The sequence below is a fragment of the Zootermopsis nevadensis genome, unplaced genomic scaffold (assembly GCF_977971745.1).
Source record: "Zootermopsis nevadensis isolate Lab colony 2312 unplaced genomic scaffold, Znev_1.0 Znev_ptg000009l, whole genome shotgun sequence".
Lineage (NCBI taxonomy): Eukaryota > Metazoa > Arthropoda > Insecta > Blattodea > Termopsidae > Zootermopsis > Zootermopsis nevadensis.
The window spans coordinates 2,342,417-2,365,761 of NW_028259141.1; the positions used below are offsets into that span (position 1 = coordinate 2,342,417).

The 23,345-nt window shown below is 39.9% G+C and overlaps 1 protein-coding gene across 7 annotated transcripts; it reads left to right on the forward strand.

Moving 5' to 3' along the window:
- Positions 1 to 305: 305 nt before the first annotated feature.
- On the forward strand, positions 306 to 23,154 carry Cdc42 (Cell division cycle 42). Of its 7 annotated transcripts, XR_015534334.1 has the most exons (8): positions 306 to 431; positions 4,479 to 4,611; positions 8,573 to 8,645; positions 9,620 to 9,729; positions 14,405 to 14,602; positions 18,587 to 18,711; positions 19,533 to 21,688; positions 21,731 to 23,154. XR_015534334.1 is itself a non-coding variant. In XM_022078687.2 (7 exons), the coding sequence occupies exons 2-6, from the start codon at positions 4,507 to 4,509 to the stop codon at positions 18,674 to 18,676; spliced, it is 576 nt and encodes a 191-aa protein (XP_021934379.1). In that variant the 5' UTR covers positions 306 to 431; positions 4,479 to 4,506; the 3' UTR covers positions 18,677 to 18,719; positions 19,530 to 23,154. The 7 variants fall into 7 exon arrangements, 6 of the variants coding, with proteins under 6 accessions (XP_021934379.1, XP_021934378.1, XP_021934375.1 ...); XM_022078687.2 differs by having other exon boundaries at positions 18,587 to 18,719; positions 19,530 to 23,154; XM_022078686.2 differs by having other exon boundaries at positions 19,530 to 23,154.
- The last annotated feature ends 191 nt before the right edge of the window (positions 23,155 to 23,345 follow it).

Here is a 23,345-nt window from a genome sequence, read left to right on the forward strand (position 1 = left end):
TTTATAGAGCATGCTCTCACTGATGGTTCCGATGTCGTTAATGACGTTTGAGAAACGTAAGGAAATATGCAGGAAATAATGCATTCATGTTATGAACTTCGTTACAAGGAAGAGTAAATCATAAATATCGTCGCTAGTTTTTAGCCTACCGATTAATTCACTATTTCCAATATCATTTCCTGAATGATATTTACTTCCTTCGTTTACACTACGTCCTGCATTTTTTGTGAATTTGTAGAATTGCGTTTTAAACAGTAATGTCATATTCAAATGCGTTTATCAGTACCCTCATAAACTCTTAACGTTGAAAGTAGTGATGAATAAATTGTGCACGTACTGCTTTCGTATTGAAGTGCGTGTTTGCCTTACTTGTCGATAGGTGGCAGAAGGGTCGCAAACGGAAACTGATTGTCGACGCCCAGTGGTCTGTTGTAAGTTGTGAATTTTCGTTATCTGTTTAGAGATTCTCTCATATTTAGGCAATAAATGTGTATCTGTTTGCAAGAGTAATGGTTCCTATATGCTTCTGGGACTACCATAATGTTTTTGATTGATACAGTGGTTGGTGCTATCTATGTGAACAAAGTACAAGCCGGACTTTGGTGAAGTCTAAGCCAAGATGGCTTCCCCGTAATCTGGTGTATCTCTGAACCTCTTACACATTAAATCCTTTGCACTCTAAAATTATATTGATTCCTGAAATAGTAAGGAACCTACAGAAGTCAGTGTTCTTTATATGTTTGAAATATAACTAACCTTCTGTTTGGAGTCGCAGGTGTGTGGCCCATTAATCGGGAAGATTAACATGTGTATTTAAGCACTTTACATGTTAATTGAAGTTACAAATTAAGATATTTATCATTTTAACACATTGTATTAGTAACTTCCTTACGGGTAGGCATTGCAATTAATGATGAGATAATTTGACTCAACACGTCACATTGGTCAGCCAAACGTATTGAGGTTATGAGTCCTTCATAGAATATTTTGAGTTATATACATTAAGACTTTAAGGAAGTATATGAATTGAAATATTAAATGTTGTGAATCTTACAGTGAGTGGTAGAGTTTTGTGTTCATGGATGTGGTAGTTCATTTGCAATGCCATAAAGAATTTTCTTTATAGTTAAACAGATTGTGTTTGTAACAGTATTTTATGGTATACATTATGTATTAGGAATGCTGGTTGCGTTTCCTATGTGATGCATGTCATTAGTGGCAGTTGAGCCCTACCTAGACAGTAGTTATTTAGGGCTTTGTTATCTTCTGTATTCGGAAAAATGCAGGTGGCTTATGTCAGCATGTATTGAAGAAAATAAGTTAGTAATACTAATTGCAAGCATTGCTCTGTATTAAATAATTTTGAATTCTGGCTGAAGTACAACACATTTAAAGTTTGTCTCAAAGTTTTGTCTTTGTCTGCAGTAGTACTAAAATTTTCTGTTGGAGAATTAACATCATACCACTGTGTACGAAACTTAGCCATATAGAGAAATGTGATTCAGAATGACTGATAGGGAATTAGTGGAACTGTATGAAGGTTGTGAATGTTTTTTGTATGGCACCGGCGACTTAGAAACTACAGAGATGTATTGGAATTTTCCTCCCTGCACAGATTAGTAGATTTACTTGTTCATGAAATTTATGTTGTGGTAGATTGACCACCATCGACAAGAACCACTAGATAGTGAGGTTAGAGCGTGTGGTTCAGGCTGTGTAAATTATTCTCATAAGGATTTTGCTATAAGTTGTATAATGATTCATTTCTGTTAGCCTCTTCAGAGAGTTTAAAGTATTAAAAGAAAAATTGTCACTGGTTAATATTGTTGATTTTTATATGAAGGCATTCCATTGAATTCCGTAAATAATATGTAATTATGATTATTACCTTCAACACACTTGATTAAAATCTTAAAAATAAAAGTTTATTAGTGATAACATGTTTCAATATTAAAATACTGTTTTGATGCCAACTAATGCACCAACTGTGTGCTTAAGATTGATATAAAATTTAAATAAAATGATATTTATATAGTAAAAAGCAACAATTGTTACAAATGGATGTCTTTGGTACAGTGTTTTTTTATATTGACTGTGTGTGTTGAACCAGTTTTATAAAAATTTTATGTGGGCCACAAGAGGGCATTTTATTGGAGACTATGAAGTTTGTTGAGTGCACAAAACATTGTTGCTTAAAGGTGATCTAAGCTGGAGTGTGGGGTGTATGTAATTACAGTTTGAATTATGATGTTATCTGTGTAATTGTAATTGAGGTAAGTAGAATTAATTAATTGCTTATGTGAATGTGGTGTTGATGAGTGACAGTTTTGTGATGTGCTGTTTGATGTGTGTGCGTGCACATACGAGGGGCAGTCAAAAAGTTCCCAGAATTGTGGTATAGCACTGTAATGGTAGGACATATGGCAACGCTTACCTAATCACCTTCAAAGCAGGACCCTTGCGCACACACACACACTTGCTCCATCGATCCTGCCATTGTTGGAAGCACCGGCGGAAGGCTTCGTTTGGAATCTTCTGGAGTTCGGCCGTCAAATTCGACACATCGCTGGTTGTGCAGCAATTCCTCGCCGAGAAAAGCACTCCCGTCATCACCCAACCACCATACTCTCTGGATCTCGCTCCGAGTGACTTCTGGCTGTTCCCTACTCTGAAAATGGGCATCAAGGGGATGCGTTTCGCAACCATGGAGGACATCAAATTGAATGCGACAGCCGAACTCCAGAAGATTCCAAACGAAGCCTTCCGCTGGTGCTTCCAACAATGGCAGGATCGATGGAGCAAGTGTGTGTGTGCGCAAGGGTCCTACTTTGAAGGTGATTAGGTAAGCGTTGCCATATGTCCTACCATTACAGTGCTATACCACAATTCCGGGAACCTTTTGACTGCCCCTCGTATGTTATGGTGTGCACAGAACGTTTCCAGTTTGTGAGTGATTTCAAAAATAGTTTTTTTATTTTTGGCATATGTGTAATTTAAATTGCTTATATTGATTCTTTTACTTTTGTAAATGCGGTACCTTTCTAAAGTATTCGTGTGCTGACCTGTTTTCCTAATTCAAATTATTATGTTACTCTTCTTCCTTGGCTCTACAACCTAGTTGTGGATCTTTGCCACCTCCTGTTTCAGAGGATTCTTGGTCATGAAGTGTGCATTTATGAGTAGTGAGTGACCAGCCCACTGACTGCACAATTTCTACTCAATCCTTATCTTTGTCTGCTAGAGCCTTCTAGTAGTGAATTAGGAGAGACTTGGGTGAGAAATGGCCACCAATTTCTGCTCACGAGGTTCTTTTACATGCCATAACAATCAATGACATGTGACCGCCAGCGTTACTTCCCCTCCAAAGGAAGTCGTGCTACAGATTTTATGACGTAAATATGTCTGTATTTTAGGGTCTGTGTTATTCGGCAAAAATGTGTTACAAAAAAGTGTTACGAAAAAGGGAAACGAAAAAGTGTAACTTCATTGTTATGTTACTTAGGAAACCTCATCTGTTTAGTCAGCATTGTTGTTACCTAGGAAACAATATACGAGGCGCGTCCCAAAAGTAAGTTTCCCTGGGGCCGTTTACAGAAACAAAACACAATTTCATGGAAATATTTATTGCAACAGATACAGCAAGTGTCCAGCTATTTTTCAACATATTCGCCACCGGAATTGAGACATTTGTCATACCGTGGGACCAACTTTTGAATACCTGTGTCGTAGAAGTCTGTCGCCTGGGATTGGAACCATTGTGTGACAACCATCTCCGCCTCTCTGTCATTCTCAAAACGCTGACGCTGACCGGACAGGAATTTCTTGAGGTGTAGGAAAAGATGGAAATCACTGGGAGCGAGGTCCGGGCTGTAGGGTGAATGATTAAACACCTCCCAGCTGAACTCCTGCAGGAGACTCGCTGTCCGTCGAGCCGTGTGCGGCCTAGCGTTATCACTGACCGCACTTCACAGTCGGCGGGAGCTGGAATAAGAACCTCCATCTTCAACAGCTGCAACGATGCTACTGTGAGAACGCGGGAAGTACCGTTAGTGCATGCGCCATGCTACGTCATTGCTCTATCACGTACGCACAGTCGCTTCGCGCAATATAAGGTTTGCTAGCTGTGGGACGAGTGGGAAACTTACTTTTGGGACGCGCCTCGTATAAACTTCCTTTCCGTATAGACGTATTTACGTCAAATTCTCCAGAACCGTGGTTAAACTATCACTTTTATCACCCTTAAAAATCTATCTTCCTCTGCCGGGTTTGAACCCACAAACCTTGGGTCCAGTGGCGAGCAAGCTAACTATTCCACCGATGGCAACCACAATATTATATGTGGCTCTGTAATATATCTGTTATCTGTTTGATGTTGAGCATATTTTTGAAATAGATTTATTGGATTTAATAGCTGTACTTTGATTTATGTCTTATTTTGAATGTTTGTTCAATTCGACCTGTTGTTCTTTGTGTTGCAGGTATTGACTCAAGACATAGCCTTTCAGAATGCAGACCATAAAGTGTGTTGTTGTGGGGGATGGTGCAGTTGGTAAGACTTGCTTGCTCATCTCTTACACCACCAACAAGTTCCCTTCAGAGTATGTGCCCACGGTAAGCACTAGAGTTTTTATGAGCTCGTAAGGCCTGAGGGCTCTGAATTTCTGATTTGCGTTAGGTAGCTGAGAGGGTGTTGCCAGTAGATTGAGTCTGCGACAACATTCTGTCTGGTACTCTGAAGAGCTTTGTCCGTGGCAGTGGGGCTGACGCGGGAGGAACATAATGGACTTTGTCTAGATTATAAAGGTGGCGACTGACTTGTAACATTTGCCTGTAATGTAACGTGTTACAAATCGAGCATTACACAAGTGAAGACAGCGAACGGAGCCGCTCACGCTCGCGGGCGCTCCATCGTGTTGTCGGTTTTTTCGCGAATCCCTTTGAGTGTTACATTACAAGTCAGTCAGTCAGTCGAGCGGCGTCATAACGAGCATTCACGAGTTCTTTATATAAGAGTAGCGTATTAAATGAAACAAAGATAACACGACCTCCACGTCCGACATATTGAATGAAATGAATGGAGCACACATGAGCACAGTCGAGCCGAGCGTTCAAAACGAGCATTCGATACGCCTCACCAGTTGTGGTGTAATGTAACATGCTCGCCGCGAATGTTACATTACGAGTAAATGTTACAAGTCAGTCGCCACCTTAAGGCTTTAACTCTATATAATTTCTCTCTCTGCTCTTCCATCTAATCTGTTTCACCGTTGCTATGAATACTCCGTAATAGTTTGCGGTTCCTTCACCTGCATGGAAAATAGGAAAAGTCACACTCTTTTTCACTCCTTGCTTACGCTGGTAATTCACATTATTTATTTCTCCAGCTTAACTATGAATAGTTTTACCCTCTGTTGTACTGCTGGCCATTTGTAAAGTGTTTACTTTATATCACGAAAAATTACAAAACAAAAATTTACAGACAATTAAGTTTAATTATTTTGCACACAGAACATGACTTGGTCTTTCGCGCATTGTTTTCTCACCTGGAATGCATCAGCTTGTAGCTACAGACATACTACGTTTGGACTTCTGCATGGATTCATACTGCCACGGTCAAAGATTTTCTTTGGTAGCGATCAGTAGATGGTCTCGTAGTGCAGTGAAATTTTTACGAAAACCTCAGCTTTTTCAAATATGAATCATGAAGTACGGCTTTGGAGATGAATCACTGATCTGTATAATTTATGCTGGTTTACCAAAATACTACGTGTACAAATCTGCATAGGAATTCACTGAAGTTTGTTGAGTCTCATAAGAAATCAGCGTAGAATCAGCAGACCTTCAGAAAGGCCCCACACTGAACTATTTCCCGCATTGATTACAGCAAACGAGGTATAGTTTTGTGTTTTGTAGTGCTGAAGTCCAGCAGGGATTGGTCTGTGTCTGGGTTAGTGGGAGCATTATATCCTAGTTGCTTTTGTTTAGATTTTATCGACATGTGGACACGTTTTGTGCTGTAGTGATAATAAGTGTATTTTCTTGTGTTTTCGACATCCAACAGCAGCATCTAGCTTGAAAACATAACTGTTGTACATGTTTCAAACACTGCTGTTTACACTGTATGAGGGACAGTCAAAAAGTTCCCGGAATTGTGGTATAGCACTGTAATGGTAGGACATATGGCAACGCTTACCTAATCACCTTCAAAGTAGGACCCTTGCCCACACACACACACTTGCTCTATCGATCCTGCCATTGTTCGAAGCACCAGCGGAAGGCTTCGTTTGGAATCTTCTGGAGTTCGGCCGTCACATTCGATTTGATGTCCTCCATGGTTGCGAAACTCCTCCCCTTGAGGCCCATTTTCAGAGCATGGAACAGCCAGAAGTCACTCGGAGCGAGATCCGGAGAGTTTGGTGATGACGGAAATGCTTTTCTCGGCAAGGAATTGCCGCACAACCAGCGATGTGTCGAAGTGTGTGTGTGTGCGCGCGCAAGGGTCCTACTTTGAAGATGATTAGCTAAGCGTTGCCATATTTCCTACCATTACAGTGCTGTACCACAATTCCGGGAACATTTTGACTGCCCTACATATACAAATGAAGTGTGCGCTGATATGCGTCTCACCGTGGTTTCTGCGCTGGGAGTACAAGTGCAGTTGCAGAATATCGGAGGCAGTTCCGAGACCAGAGAGTTTCTGTTAAATAAGTTTTTGTCGGCATTTCACAGACATTTGCGGGAAACTAACATTTTTCCCTTTCACATTTTTATCAGAATGTCCCTGCAGACATGATGAAAATATTATCGTCATGTTTGAACATGGTTTTCTCCAGAGCACTACAATAATTTCTTCCTTGCTTGATATACTTCATGTGTCAGTCTTGCAGGCATTAAATTGTCTAGGCATGTACCAGTGTGATATTCACCCCATTAAATATGTAGAACCATGGGAATATGATGTAAAATTACAGATTTGGTGGTGGATTGTACGCAGAATTGTATCCCTTGATTTTGTTCACTGGTGAAACACAATGAATGAATTATATGCGTGACACATATTTGTTGTGTACAGAGAATGACTGTTTACCAAAATATCGGATAATTCTCAGCATTTGACGTGGTTCTTTCCCAAAGATCAAAGTTTTATATTGGCAAAAACCTAAAGATGAGGTTGATTGGTCAGGTTTTTTTAATGTTGCTGTTTTTAGTACAAAAGTTTTATAATGCTGGCTGTTTGAACATGATTTGCAGGTGAGTAGCAAATCGTAGGAAGTCATAATGTCGGGAATCACTCGCTCGCGCTATGGTGCGGGATATTCCTTGAAAAGTTTATTGTTATTTGTCTTGTTGTTGAATAGCCCACTTTCTGCATGGAATCTGAAGGTCATAAGTAGGGAATACCAAAGTTAAATGGCATGATACATTCTTTACTCACGGAACCTGCCACACGATAAAAAACTAGAAAATACACTTTTCTGTAACACTTGCATGCCCGTCCATGAATTAAAAAGTGAGAAGGTAAGAATTTGCAAGTAAGTACTTAACAGTTTCAACATACCGGAGATGCTGAAGAAATCCACAAACATATCCACATTAAGTCATTAAAGAAACATTTTTTTTTATTTTTAGTGTTCTGTCTGATGACAGGTCCATATGAACAGGATCCTTCCATCCTTTTCTCGGACTGGGACCTGTTCATATACGTTCTTGGCAGATGATCCAGAAGTGGTTTGCCATTGCCTTCTTCTGTGTGTGAATGGAGTAATTGTTGGGATGCCACGGAGAAACCGGGGAAGCCCCCGGAGGAAAACTCCGTGTTGCCTAGACATTACACAATGTAAAATAAGAACATCACAATGCTGCTGTCAGCTGATTTGATTACGATCGATTCTTTGAAGAATGTGCTGATGATTCAGAGTAGTAAATCTTTTTCACTCTGCTGTTGCGCATATTCATTTGTAATGATAGACGTTGCGAAGTTTTCTTGGTTTATCTCAGTTATGTTTTTGTAGCTTTACCCATCACATCAAGTGTGCATACGTATTGATCGGTGTCCAACTTGATTTTAACTAATAAACTAAGTTACTTATCTCTTTATACTGCTAAACAGAATTCCAGACAGTATTTTTTGTTGGTCCTGTGTGTAAAGGAAATTATGGAATTTTTGTTGGACTCTAACCACAGAATTTTCACTTCAGGCCTCCGTAAAATAGCACTGACTTAGTGCTACAAACGTGAAACGTAAATTTGTGTGGAGTCTCCTATATGTTCTGTTCTGAGACAGGATGGATCAGAAAATGTACAATGAAATTGAAATAGTTTGATGTGTAAAATTACTTGTACTGTTTAATTGTGCTTTGTAGTCAGAGACCAGGCGCACAATTCAGGCTTGTAACAGGGATTGTGCGTGTCATGTATTAGCGTGGAATCAATTTAGATGGTAATCTTGTGGGTTGTTGTACTTTGCTGGTTTTTGATTGTATATGTACATTTTGGAGGAACATAATCTCCTCCATCTTTGGGGTAAAATGAAATAATATTTAAATCTAAAAGTTGACATGTTCTGTTCCAGGTCTTTGACAATTATGCTGTTACGGTTATGATCGGTGGGGAACCATATACGCTTGGACTGTTTGACACAGCAGGTAAATGAAGACGTGTTCTTACGTTGGATTTTGTTGGAGTTTTAACATGGTTTTGCGGGACAACAAAGCAGAATGGACTTCAATACCATTGTCACTAGTGGTTAAATTTACTGTGGGCAAGAAACCCGTGTTAATGCCTGAATTATTTTGAGAGATTCTGCTTGTGCTACTTCTTTGTTTAAGAACAATTGCAGTGGTTTATGTATCAAATTAAAGCTATGAAGTAGCAGATCTTGTGTGTGCTGAATAATAGCGGCTACTGTTAAGCACCATCGTGAAAACCTCAAATTTCAAATATTTTCTGTTTCTGTTACTAGGGTATGGGAAACGAGATTTGTAAGCAGTATGATCTTTGCTGTCATCCGTGATACCTTGCTCTAGGTTTCAAATTAAGTTTGCAGCCTCTGTCATAAGTGGAAGAATAATTTGATCACCCTCGGTGGACTAGTGGTTAGCATGCTCGCCACTGGACCCAAAGATCGAGAGTTCAGAGATGTTGAAGGATTTTTGAGGGTGATAGAAATCCGTACCACAACTTCCTTCAGAAGGGAAATAAAGCTGGCAGTCCCACGTCGTAGATTTACTGCATGTGAAAGAACCTTACGAGCATGAACGAGATGCTTCACGAGGAAAATTCAGTCGCCGTTTCTCACCCATGTCTCTCCTGATTCTGTACTAGACGGCTCTGGCACAAAATCAGGATTTAATAGAAATTGTGCAGAGGCAGTGCGCTATTCACTCTCACTACTCACAAATGCACACTTAAAAGACTAAGAAACTTCTGAAAGGAGGTGGCAACGAATCACACTGGGTTGTAGAGCGTGTAGATTCATCGATGATTTGCCCTGATGACGGAGGCAGTTTGACCTCTGAAATGTTGGTAAACATCGACCAGACTACACGGCGCAAGAACCCAGAAGACAGAAAACTTTACGAAATGTGTATATACATTTATTTTGTTTTGTTTGTGATAGGTCAAGAAGATTATGATCGACTCCGCCCCCTTAGTTATCCGCAGACAGATGTGTTCCTTGTGTGTTTCTCTGTTGTGTCGCCATCTTCCTTTGAAAACGTCAAGGAAAAGGTAAAGCAGTCGTGTGTTAAATGAGTGTTCTTCACCCCCGTGAACGTACTTTCTTTCTGCATCTGATTGTTTTCTCCGACTGTATTGAATGTCTTTTGAAGATTCCAAAGGGGCCAAGTAATATGGACTACTTAAAAGGGCCGGCTTTTAGATTTTTACAAATTTAATTTTATTCCAAAGTGTGGTAATACCTAGAATTAAAATGTGAGTTGCTAATGAAAAGCATGAAACAGAAATATAAATTTATGTGCATAACTTAATATTATATTCTTTTATACATGCAGTGGCTTTCAAATGCAATTTTTTTTTGAAATTTTATTTTATGAAAGATATATATCGAGAGTCATTTGTGTATTACTGCTATTATTGACTTCATATTTGAAGCCTCTTGGGTATTTTGATTTTATGATTACCAGCAATGGCATCTTTCCGATCTATATTTGCTCATAGAATTACGGTAATTCTGTCTTTGTTTCTCTCACTTCTATGACGGCTTTCACCTTAGAAAGCATATATTTTGTCCGGGAAAAAGTTTAAAAATAACCGACACTCATCTGCATTAAATAAGTCCTTTGCATCGTAATTATGCAGACGAGGTGGACGCATTTACATCGTCCATACTTCTGCTTTCTGTTCATGATCCAGTAGCTAAGCCTGGCACATTCTCTAATTTGATCAGCCTACCCATTCAGTAATGTAAATACAGTACAGTAGACTTCTGATTATCTATGTTGGTTGGGAAATATATTTTCTTGGATAATCAGAATCCCAGATAATCTACAAAAATGAAAGAAAAACACGCAAATGTAATACAGTGAAACCTCGTTGCATCGTTTTTGTACTTATAATAAAAGCATTTGTGAAGAAATTCACACTGCACATGCCATCTGGCATCGCCGGAACGAAATATGAGTGCACCCTAATTAAAATCGTAAAATTTCTGACAATGAGCACCACCATTCACTCCAACTATCACCCCTGCTGACCCTCATTCCAAAAGAATGTGCTGGTTGGGCGACATAACAGGTTACCGCTACTGCATATTCCAAAAACATTGTGCGTCTTTCGGTATTAATTTATCCCAAAACCCAGCATTTTAAATTTTAAAAACATTGCGTAAATTTCGTTATAATTTCTCAGAAACAATCATTGCGGTAAAATTGTGGGCCAGGACTAACATTTTTGAACGATCGATGCGATAAAACGATAGTTCGAGGAACGATAGAAGCAGGAAAATGTAACGTTATTTTATATGGGACGTATCAGGGACCTAACAAAACAGACGATGCATCCGGGAAAACGATAGGTCGGGGAACGATGGATAGAGGTTTTACTGTAGATATGCAAGTTTCTTTATAGTCATACAGTACTTAAATTTTTTAACATTTACTAATAACAGAAAGGATTTTATATAAAATTTATGAAAAGGATTCCAGTGGATAGTAATGACATTCCGTTGCAAACTTGAGGTTTTAGCAGCATTTGATTTGTCTTCTTCTTCTTCCCAATCAAGATTTTGGCCTCCGTAGACCTGTTTTCAGGCTAAAATTGTTTGATTTATGTTAATACATTGAATATATTGTCATTGTATTTATTGCTTTTTAAATGCTCTTTTACAACTGATTTTCAATTTTGTTTTAAACAAGATAGACCCCCACTTAACCCTTCAGCATGGAGTGCCGAACATCGCTCGTCATGACGTAGTCATCCCATGGCGTGGAGTGCCGAGCACTGCTCGCATAATGCGCGCTAAGACTTCTCCTTCTTCGTAGCGACTGACCTTGTATTTTATGTATTCTGGATCCAGTAGCTATGTAGAGAAAAATGCTGGCTATCGATTGATATATAACATGACTCTGACAGATCGATTTTACTAGTGTTTTTCGACTTTGAAATATAGATCGATTTTTGAACTCAACTGCATTCAGCCTCTGCTTTGTGGCTCTCTCTAGGGAAGACAAATGGAGTAATATATTTAAGGTTTCGACGGCTTTGTAGGACACATTCCAACCTTTCTAACGGTGTATGATGTCAACGACCTTAGTCAATGCATTCTCTGTTCTCCCCTTGGTATGAACAGAATTCTATAGTACATATCTGCCGTCAGTCAGCCGTGATTATGGCTTCGAGTAGCAGGCGTTTTTTGTCTCCTCAAGACATTGCTAGAAGTGTAGACGAACCTCTAACTGATTCCGAAAGTAGCGTGTTCGATTCAGATGATGAATCAAGTGTAATCAATGATTTACCTGTGCGTGAATGACAGTGTTTTGGTGTCCTGATTGTAAGGCTGGTCACTGTGTTGATGGCTGTTTCAATATATTCCACACAAAACTCAACTTTTAAGGTAAATTTTTTACCGTTCTATAAAGCATAGTGTGTTGTGAACATTTTGTTCAAAGTTTCACTAAAATTCATCAATTATTAGGGAAGTTGTGCCCATATAAGTAAAATGATGCACTTTCAGCTCAAAATTAAATTCCCAAGCAGAAACTCCTCCCACAGCACGGAATAGACTTGGGATTTAAATGCTCCCACGCTGAAGGGTTAATCCACCCCCAGATAACCGGGAGTCTACTGCATTTAGTACTAGGGACATTTCTTTAGCCTTCTTTCTCTTAACACGTTGTCTTGAATTGACAAATTTAATGCCCGTTTTTGCCTAAACCGCTCTAGGAGTACTTACACAGTATTCACATATTTAAAAGTTTCATATTTTTCGGCATAGCTGATCACTTAACGTATCTGAAGACGGTTTTTCTTCTTTGCCATATTACTGTTTAACATTGACACAGGTATGCTGAATTGTTCCACTGTGTATGAGTTACATGCGCTTCAAAATATACCTTCGTAATGACCATCAATTTTTTTAGAAGCTTACAACATCTCGCATCTTATCCCACTTCTTGTAGCCATATGTAACAATACAGTATTTTTATACAGTATAATACAGGGTAAGTCAAAAGTAGTTGCACACCTTCGAAGAACTGTAACCGTGTTACCTACAGTCAAAATATGCTGATATCAGCAGATACGAGGTGCGATCGGAAGGTTTCCAGACTGCGCGTATAAAAACCCGTACACTTATCTCAGGTATTAAATTTATCCATCACCATCGAAGTAGTTCCCCTGGGAGTGAACACAACGATCCCAGCGCCGCTGCCAAGCCTGGAAATCTTTCTTTGTCAGCCTGTCAAGCACCATCTGCGATTCTGCCTGAATCTCTTCTATCGTCTCAAATCTCCTTCCCTTTAGCTGAATTTTCATCTTTGGGAAGAGGAAGAAGTCACACGGAGCTAAATCCGGCGAATAAGGAGGGTGCAGGATGACGGCCATGGTGTTTGAGGCCAAAATCTGCCGAACTTTGAGGGCGGTGTGCGCTGGCGCGTTGTCTTGATGCAGCAGCCAGTTGTGGTTGCGCCACTTTGATGGCCGCTTCCGTCCTTTAGAATCAGCTGACAGGTCCCATAGCCTATCCCAACAATGTCGCACAAGTCGTTGATGGTACGACGTCGATCTTCGTGAATGGCCTGCCGAATCTTCGTAACATTTTCGGGTGTTGTGCTCGAAGATGGTCGTCCAGAACGCTCGTCATCATCGACAGAGGTTCGGCCATTTTTAAAACGTGAATGGCACACAAAAATTTGTGCACGACCCATTGCGGACTCCCCAAATGCTTGCTTTAGCATTTCATAGGTTTCCGTAGCCGTTTTGGCGAGTCTTTGGCAAGAGATTCAGGCAGAATCGCAGATGATGCTTGACAGGCTGACAAAGAAAGATTTCCAGGGATGCTTCCAGGCTTGGCAGCGGCGCTGGGATCGTTGTGTTCACTCCCAGGGGAACTACCTCGAGGGTGATGGATGAATTTAATACCTGAGATAAGTGTACGGGTTTTTGATACGTGCAGTCTGGAAACTTTCCGATCGCACCTCGTATCTGTAGAGCATAACCTCAAGTTTCGTTTGTTTGTTGTAGTTCTTCACATTGCGGCTGAGAGCACTTGTGAATTATGGAAAACAAAATGGAAACTTATAGTGGCGAGGAATGTGTGTTCTGGTTCGAACAAATGGATCCTCTTCCGTAATTCTCTAAGATCGTTGGGTAAGGGTGGGTGGTAAACGTGATCCTTAATGTATCCCACAGGAACAAATCTGCTGGTGTGAGATCCGGTGAACGAGGTGGCCAAGCGATTGGACCTGCTCGCCTAATCCACCGACCTGGGAAGTGGAGATCCAAACATGCTCTGACATCTGTATGGAAGTGAGGAGGTGCACCATCTCGCTGAAATTGAGTTGCATTCTTCGTTTGTTCGAACCAGAACACATATTGTGCCCTTTCCTCGCCGTTATAAGTCTCCATTTTGTTTTCCACAACTCACAGGCGCTCTCAGTGGCAATGTGAAGAACTCTTATCTTTTTATAAAGAAAAAATTTAAATGGGGTGGAAATTCACCGCCACCAGCACCACAACCCAATGGCCGCCACCACCCCGTCCTGCTCCGCCTCCTTCATGTTGATATTTTTGCGATACATAAAAGAGATCATGGCCTCTTGGCTTATTACCTTTACACACTTGTTATCTTGTTTTCCAGCCGCTTTGTTTGTTGCGTTTGGCCGCCGGATGGAAAGTTCTTCTACTTCAGTGTTAGTGACATGTCTGTTGTGTTTTCAATCTGCAGTGGGTTCCAGAAATCACACATCATTGTCAGAAAACACCATTTCTGTTGGTGGGAACGCAGATCGATTTACGAGACGATGCCGCAACCATAGAGAAGTTGGCCAAGAACAAACAGAAGCCGATCACATTTGAACAAGGAGAGAAACTTGCTAAAGAGCTGAAGGCCGTCAAATATGTCGAGTGTTCGGCACTGACACAGGTATGAACGACTCTTGAGACCTCCAAGCAGAGTAATAAGTTTTGATGATAGAATTTTAGACTAGTTCATTGATATCCAAGTTAATATTCCATGATGTATGAAATAATTATTTAGAACCGGTCATTGTGTAAATAGATTAATATACTCTCAAGAATCTGACATTAGTCCATATCCTGAGCCAGATGAATCCATTCCAAACACCAAAATATGATTTTGTTAATTTTAATATTATCCTTCCACTGTCTTGTGAGTGATTTGTTTGCGTGATGCTTTCTGTCAGCATATTGTACACAGTTCTCATCTCCCTCATACGTGCTACTGCCTTACCCATATTTTCCTTTCACCCTAATAATATTTATTGAAGAGTAGGAACTACAGTGCTATGTGTGGTGGGGGTCCCCTCGTACCACCTCAAGGCGCGTCCTCACGTTGCGGATAGAGGGACGGCCTCCAGGTTTGGAGGTTAGCTGCGAATATATTGAATAAGCAGTTGTGGACAGCGATCAAGGGGTGGTCCTCCAGCTTGGGGGTTGGGCAAAAGGTTAACAGCCTTTCACCGTAAAGAAAGCATTGATACTAACACATTAATTAAGCCTCGGAGGAGACTAAATTCCAGAAATGCTTGTTACTTCCCAGTTCAAAATATTTTGTCTGATATCTAAGAACCTGAAAATTAAAATATACAAAACAATAATTTTGCCTGTTGTTTTGTATGGGTGCAAAACATGGTCTCTCACTCAGAGGGAGGAACACAGATCGCAGGTGTTTGAGAATCGGGTGTTGAGGAGGATATTTGGGCCTAGGAGAGAAGACGATGGGGTATGGAGAGAAGTGCATAATGATAGCCTAAATATCTGTACTCCTCCCCCAGTATTGTCAGGGTGATTAAATCGAGAAGAATGAGATGGGTGGGGCATGTAGCGCACATGGATGGGGCAAGAGGTGTGGAAGCCTGAGGGGAAGAGACCTCTGGGGAGACCTAGACGTAGATGGGAGGATAATGTCAGACGGGATCTATGGGAGATAGGAGTTGAAGGACACTGGATTTTGGTGGCCCAGGACAGGCTCCGGTGGAGGGCTTTGGTTAGTTCGGTGATGAACCTTCGGGTTCGGTAAGCCATCTAGTTAGTTAGAATCTACAGAGCTCTTCGTAATGCAGCTTCCTGCCATCTATCTCATTTCCAGATATTCTTCTAAGCATCTTGTTCTTAAAAACCCTCAGTCTTGTGTTCTTCCCATGACATGAGAAACCAGATTTCACGCCCATGCGAAACAAAGGTAAAATTATAGTTTTGTATATTTTAATCAATGTTTTTAGGTAGCAGACGGGAAGACAAAAGATTTTGAACTGCATGGTAGCAAGCATTTGCCAGATTTCATCTGATGTTAATGTTTTCATGAATAATACAATTCTGATTTGATAATGTTGTTCCCACAGTTTCAAAGGAGTTATTATTAGTTAACCTGTATATAATGATTTTATCCTGTATTCTGGTGTCAAGACATGGATATGTAACTTCTTTTCTTTACAGTTTCCTTCCAGTTTGGTGTCTAATGTAGCTGTTACATTTTGCATTTAAATTAACGTTATCAGCATATACCAAAAGCTTCTTGGGCCTTCATGATGGCGTATTCTAAAAGCAACAGTGATAAATCATCTCGTTACCAACCCTTCTGAGTAGGAAATTCTTCAGACATATGTTTACCTACAAAGACTTACTTTATGTTGTTTTTGAATCCATGTTAATTAGCCGGGGTAACCGGGGTTTGATCCATGACGGTGGCAGAGGGTTTTTGCTCTAGCCTCTGCTCTGGGGCTCACCCAGCCTAGTATCCAGTGGATACTGGGGTCCCTTCCCGGGGGTAAAGCCGGCCGGGGCATGACGCTGACCACTCACCCCCATCTAGTGCCGAGGTCGAGGAAGAGAGGAGCTATACCTCCTCTACCCCCAAGCGCTGAACCGTCCGGTCCACCTTATACTCGCTGACTCGTTGCTTGTGTATTCTACGCCCCGAGATATTATTGGGGAAACCAAGGAACATTGAAAGCAGTTGAACATAAACAATCAGTAAAATCAAATCCCAATCAGTTTGAAGTTAATCAAACAAATGAATTTAATATTAAAAATTGAATAAAGCAAGAATGACAAAAAAACAAAACTGTAATACAAAAACAAGAATACAAATTAATCCTTCAGAAGAAACAAATATTTCAAGTTACTACATTCATACAGACCCTAGGTGTGTCCAATACAGATGGCAGCCACCCTAAACACAGATTGGGAAACATTTCCCTCTTTAAGCAGAATAATACATAAGGCCCCCCTTAAAGTTTGTAGGTTTGCGAGTACTGGTTTAATACCCGCAAACGTCCCTTCAGCTGCCAGTTCCAGCCGTAACCCGACGTCAATTATAGTATCACATACTATCTCACTCAACCCCAAGAACAAAATTCAATACATAAAAATGTAGATAAATATATGGGTTGTAGTGATTTCACAAAAACTTTCATTAGTTTTTGCTAGAGACCAAGTTCCTTTTTGGTCCTCAACCATAATGAAAAACAAACTTCTTTCACTATTCACTTCCCACAAGGGAACTTCATTATTCGATAGTGGAACAGCTTCCTTCACAACTGCTCCCTACTCTTTTACGACGACTCCTCTCTAGTCTGGGATTCCCCTGCCAGACCAGCCCCAATTTACACATCATACATGAACATTCTTACACACAACACTTTTACTCCCACAACACCCAGTGAATATCAAAACACGATGCGTACGTTACAACACTTCCTCCAAAACTTCTTACTTTTCCGAGCGACCAATTTCCTATGGTCCGCGATCAGAAACATGAAAGATCAAGTCCCATTCATTGATCAATCATCCGTTTGAACCACACAAGGATTCAAACACCCTCTTGTCTCGGCGTCATCACGCCCCGCGAGACAAAGAGAGCCACTAGCCTCTCAACCAGGCGTAGGCTTTGGGATCACGTGTTTCGCTACGCAGTAGCTCGTGATCGAACTGGTGCTTCCCCGTCCTTATCGCGCTGCTGCTAGTCTCTCGACAGGCGTCCCATTCCACCTTTGAGAAACGTTTAACAGACGCGATACATTTACCCAAACGCAACAAATACACTTTTCATTTACACACCAACAAAAGATTAATAACTGTGACAAAAAAAACAAATACCATTCTAGTCGACATATATGACGATACATACACGACAGTAAGATGAGGCCCTTATTACAACTGGGCCACACCCGATCACAAGCACAGCATACTTACAAGTTCATTTACTCACAAAAATAATGAACACAAGAAGAAGATAAACTATTATACAGGTGCAGATTCTGTCGATTATCATAATGAACGTACTAAGCTAAATCTGAACCAAAAATTGACGGCCCCGACAATTTTTGGTGCCAGACGTAACTCTACGCACGTCTGATCATTATGACAGTCGAGCAGAAAGAGGCCGACCACATCCAGGTCAGTCCTAATCACACGTCTTCCCGAGCCGGAGACAGGGGAGGGGGAACGTTACAGCTAATTGGTTAATTATGACGTAAGGGGACATAGAGATTTCATTATCTGGAACGGTTTCTTAACGGTACATCAACCTCTCGTGGCCGACCAAACACAGTACAAATGCTGGCCACCAGAGGTCATCGAAGGCCTGAACCTTAGAACGGTTCAGCGCCTACATGGCGTATAGTGAGACAGCTTTACTTTACTTTTGCTGTCCATGTCTGGAGGCTTTCTCTGTCTGCAACCCGAGGACTTGCCATGCTGTAGTGATGAGGGACACTCAACTTGAAAAGAAAATAAAAGTTTTGCAAAGAGATGTTAATTTGTTATAGAGTTGTATAATTTTCTCTCCTAATCATTGCCTCTGGTTGACGAATATTTTCTGTTAAAATGTTTCATGTTGGAGTTTAGTTTGTTGAAAACTGTTTTTTGTATGTGCTTTTGTTTACAGAAAGGATTGAAGAATGTTTTTGATGAGGCAATTCTGGCTGCGTTAGAGCCCCCAGAACCGGTAAAGAGGAGAAAGTGCATCCTCTTGTAAATTTTTGTATTAGCTGCAGATCAGGGTGAGTTAAGGTATGTTGGTAAGTTCTTGTAGCATCACATTCACAAATCCAACAGTTGTCTGCTTGAAGTTGGATCAGTACCTGAACAGGAAGCCTCAGTGTTTCATTGCACGAACTTTTCACATAACGTTTGTTTTTACTGCGTTGTCTCTGTGTTCACCACATACTGTGGAACATTGATTTTGTGTTGCTTCCCTTATCTTACAATTTTTTGCAAAATTTGTTTCATGTTTGTTTCCCCCGTATACTTAAAAATATTTCATTTTTCATGTTTGTACATAAATAATATAAAATGTTATACAAAACAATAGATTTTTTTGCATAACTAGTGTAGGACCTTTGCATAAAATTTGCACACTTCCACAGAAAACTGGTAGTATTACAAATGGTTTATCATCATCTCATTATATGGCAGCGACGGCCAGAAGTCGAGTCTTGGCCTCCTTACAAATGGTTAATACTGGATGCGAAATATCTTTGAGCCCGAACAACATCATAGTATAAGGGAAGATACCTTATGCGTTATTGCTTCCGCTCCATCCCCGTGCCTCGGCTGGCTATTCGACCACCAGTGTTTATTTATAACGGTCGGTGAAGCCCATATACATCCTGCAACAAGTATATCTGTACCACAGGATCGGCACGTGCTAAACAGATGTTTGCACACTACTTTATGACAGGTGTAATGAATCACGATGCAGGTTATGGTTCAAGTACGTGATCTTGCTTCATTTTGGATGTGCTGTTCTTGTTCTGAAATACCACGGCAATTGCCCGTCTCTCGTTGTACAAGCTTACAGTGCATTACGTGATTTTTTTATTTCCCAGCAGATAACAAAGTAAACGGATTGGTTTTTCGGCGCCTCGTTCGTCATTATATACTAACCAACTTGTGAATATGCGCATTGACAGAGAAGGACAAGTCTATTGAGATGTTCTTTAAGGGATTCTCCAGTTGTGAAATGCAACATAACAAGGAAGCAGGAAGGAGTGTGAGCAGTGTATACTTATATTAATAAAGGGGTAGGTAGGTTTGGAAATGCTAGACATTGTCTGGTTGCATCGCAGCAGTCCGAGGTTGGGATGAAGAATATTTATCAGAGGAGGTGCATTTTAATTTGATTCTGTGCCATTGCCACATTCCTTACTGTTTTGAACACCTCGTGCATAATGATGGAGTGTTTCTTTGGTCAGCACGGACGACTGGTTTGTTTGGCGATGGGGGTCATGTGCTTGTCCAGTACCTTCATTCCTAATGGCAAGTTCATACTTACAGAGGAACGTTCTGCGATATTGCAGTTATGTTTCACAAATTTGAATTTGTTATATCAGATAACTTTTGTTTTGCGACAGTTCCTTTATATGTAGTTGAGATTTCTGTGGATGGCGTCAGTTGGCTGGCGATGTTTCTTAAACGCTTGCTTTTAGCGAGTGTGTATCTTGTTTTTACTTATTTGTCTCTGTCAACAAGAAAAGTTAGATTATTCTACATTGTGCAGGAAACTGTTGTCATATAACATTTTTCCCATCCACAGGAATTTTCTCTTGCCAGTAGGAGCTGGTACGAGTGATGATACGTAATGGGAGAGGTTGTATAAAATTTGTCACATATAAAACACTCTGCCCTTTTTGAGTGCATAATCCTTCCTTACTATTGAACACTAATAATATATTATTGTAATAATAAGTATAGTTCCCAAAGGAAGTAATTTAATTCTGGGTCAATTTTGTATGCTGTATGTGTGGCTGCGTGATTGTGCGAGTGGTATTATATGATGGATTCACTTTGAAATTGCTAGCAGTCTCATGAGCAGAGATGTTTCAGCGAGACAAAGATGAATATTTGGTAATTTTGTTTTCAAGCCTGTAAATTTAACTTACGTTAGAGTTTATAGATATTCATGAATAAATTAACACGAAGCGTGATTTTACCAAATGCGAAGTGTGTTACTGTCCCGTCAGCACCTCATTTGACTGATTTAAGGCACAGCAATGTGGACATATTGGTTCACAGACTCGATGATTTTGCGTGCGTGTTGATCAAGTCTGTTGATGGACATCACTAGTTTTTTGTGTTGACACACGTTAGGCTTTCTCACTATCGTACGTTTGATAGTGAAGTATGTTTCATCAGGTTTTCTTTAGCACCACGTAGTATTGATTCTGTGCCGCATGCAAAAATCAAGATTTGTTTTAAAAAGCAATTTACCCCATGTTTTTGCAGAACTGAAAACATGCAAGGTGTTTCGGCCGCTTTATAAGGCATATCGACACGATTCAAGTCTAATGATCTTAGACTGTCCTCATTGAGACGATTAATCGTGTCTTGAGTAACCATTCGGTCTGTTTCATACACTTATCATTTTCAGTCTCAGAACTACTGGTTTACAGGTTAATGATGGAGAAATATTACAGTTTTTATGTAATGAAGCCTCATTTATTGGTAAAGTATAGCAGTTATACTTTCGTGCGAAAGATGCCATTCTTGCAACCATTGAAAGTAATGGAAGATGTTTCTGCGTTTGTCTAAGCTTTAGCTGCTAAGTAGCTGAGGAGCCATGAAATTTGTGACTTAAGTACACCGAAGTAAGTCATCGTCGTATATTCTTTCAACCTGTCAATTTCTGTGTGATTTTGCTTTGATTCAAGATTATAAATTGAATGTTGTATGATCTTAAGCTCTTACGGCAACTAAGTACGTATAATAAACTCTTCTCGAGGTACCAGCCGTGGAAGGTGGCTTAATGAAGAGTTTATTATAAATTGGTTGTGTTTGAATAGGATAATAACGAGAATATTTAAATCTAACAGACATTGGATAAAAAATGGACAAATTTGGAAATACTTCATATAGTAAGATAAAAAAAATTTGATTAGACTCTAATGAGGTGGAGGTACAGTGAGATTAATATGCTTAAGTCATTAAAGTGAAACTCCTAGCCACTTGGCGGAGGTAGTGGTGAACGCCAGATACATATTTCCGAGAGGTTCTGCCGTGCGTGTGGTCTACAGATACATATTTCCGAGAGGTTCTGCCGTGCGTGTGGTCTACAGATACATATTTCCGAGAGGTTCTGCCGTGCGTGTGGTCTATATTCGGAATCAACTTATGAAGGCCACTAATCATTGTATTGTTGTTATGAGGGAAAGAGGCATGCACTTTGAAAGTACCTGTTGGTTAAGTCATGTGATTTTCAGGTCAGTCTTAATTTTATCACCTCAAACAAGTTTAATTGAAAATATGCGTTTAAGGTTGAGTAATTGTATGAAGTGTTCAGATATTAAGAATTATCTGTGCAGGATAAACCAGTCAGAAATTGTAGTACAAAATGTTAAAGGCATGAACTGTAATGTATTAATATCATGTTTAAATTATCTGCAGGTCGGCAATTAATAAAACCTGCTTCACCAAAATTGTACGTGAAAGATATTACAAAAATTTTATTCCCAAAAGTTACGCAGTAATGATATTGAAGATCAGATGGCTTTCCAACATGGAAATTATATTGTTTTTCCATGACTGCATTTGATAACATAGCGGTTTATTTTTATGTAATGTAATGCTGTCTTCTGGGGTGCGTCATGTGGACTACACAGCGCAACAACCCAGAAGACGGCAATCTTCAGTCTCACCGCTGTGAAAACCTCAAATCCTACAATGTAATTACTGTTAGATGCATTGTTGTGCCAGACATTGGATTCTATCTTCAAGGACTTTTGAACCTTGGATTATTGTAAAATTCAAAGTCGGTATAATGACGTTACTGAATCACAGGCTGGAAATCAAAGTGAATTGTGTTTCTCCCCTTTTGTGGTCTTAGCAGGTATGTGCAACCTTTTCAAAATGTGGGCCGCGTTAAAAACCACAAGATAAATTTTAAATTACTGTTCCCACCGTTTTAAATTACAATTATAAAATTTGTAATAAGTTTCTCTTTAATCGAATTAATTCCTAGGATGATAGTGTTTTACATACGACAGTTTCGTGCTGTTCGGTGTTAATGTGGTACCTGATGTATTTTTTCGTCAAGTAATCGGGCGACTTTGATGTCGTTACTTCATGTTGCAAATGTCGTATGTTTTCTCTTCAGTTACGAGTGTGTCATTTATTAAATTACATACTCGAAAATGTAGGTGGGGTATTTCCAAATTATATATCTCGCCTGCTTCGTTGGTAATCAGATGTTCAAATGCAATAGGGGAAACCCCCTACATGAATTCTTACTTCCCATGTGATCCTTTGAACCCAAGTTTATCGTAGTGAAAGAAATAATATACCGGATATTTAAATAAAAAAAATGTTATATTTGGGTTTTAGGTTGCATATGCCTGGCTTAGGGTGTTTGTGTGCCAACTCTTCGATCGTCTTCATGTCGTTAAATCTTTACTTGCAGTATTGTGATTTCAAAGTGAAATCATCTGTGCTAAGTTAATAAAGAAATTATGCTTTCAAGTCTTTTCATTCAGCAGTGCAGCTGGAAGGGCTAATGTTGTCTATTCATTGTCCATGGATAGCAACTTCTTCAGTTCACTGTAAGTAATCATACCCTTGTTTCATACGAAGAAAGGTAAAGTTACCGCTGTTCATAAGCACGATATTATAAAGAAGATTTAAGCGGTGGTGGCGATTAGTGGTTACCTGCA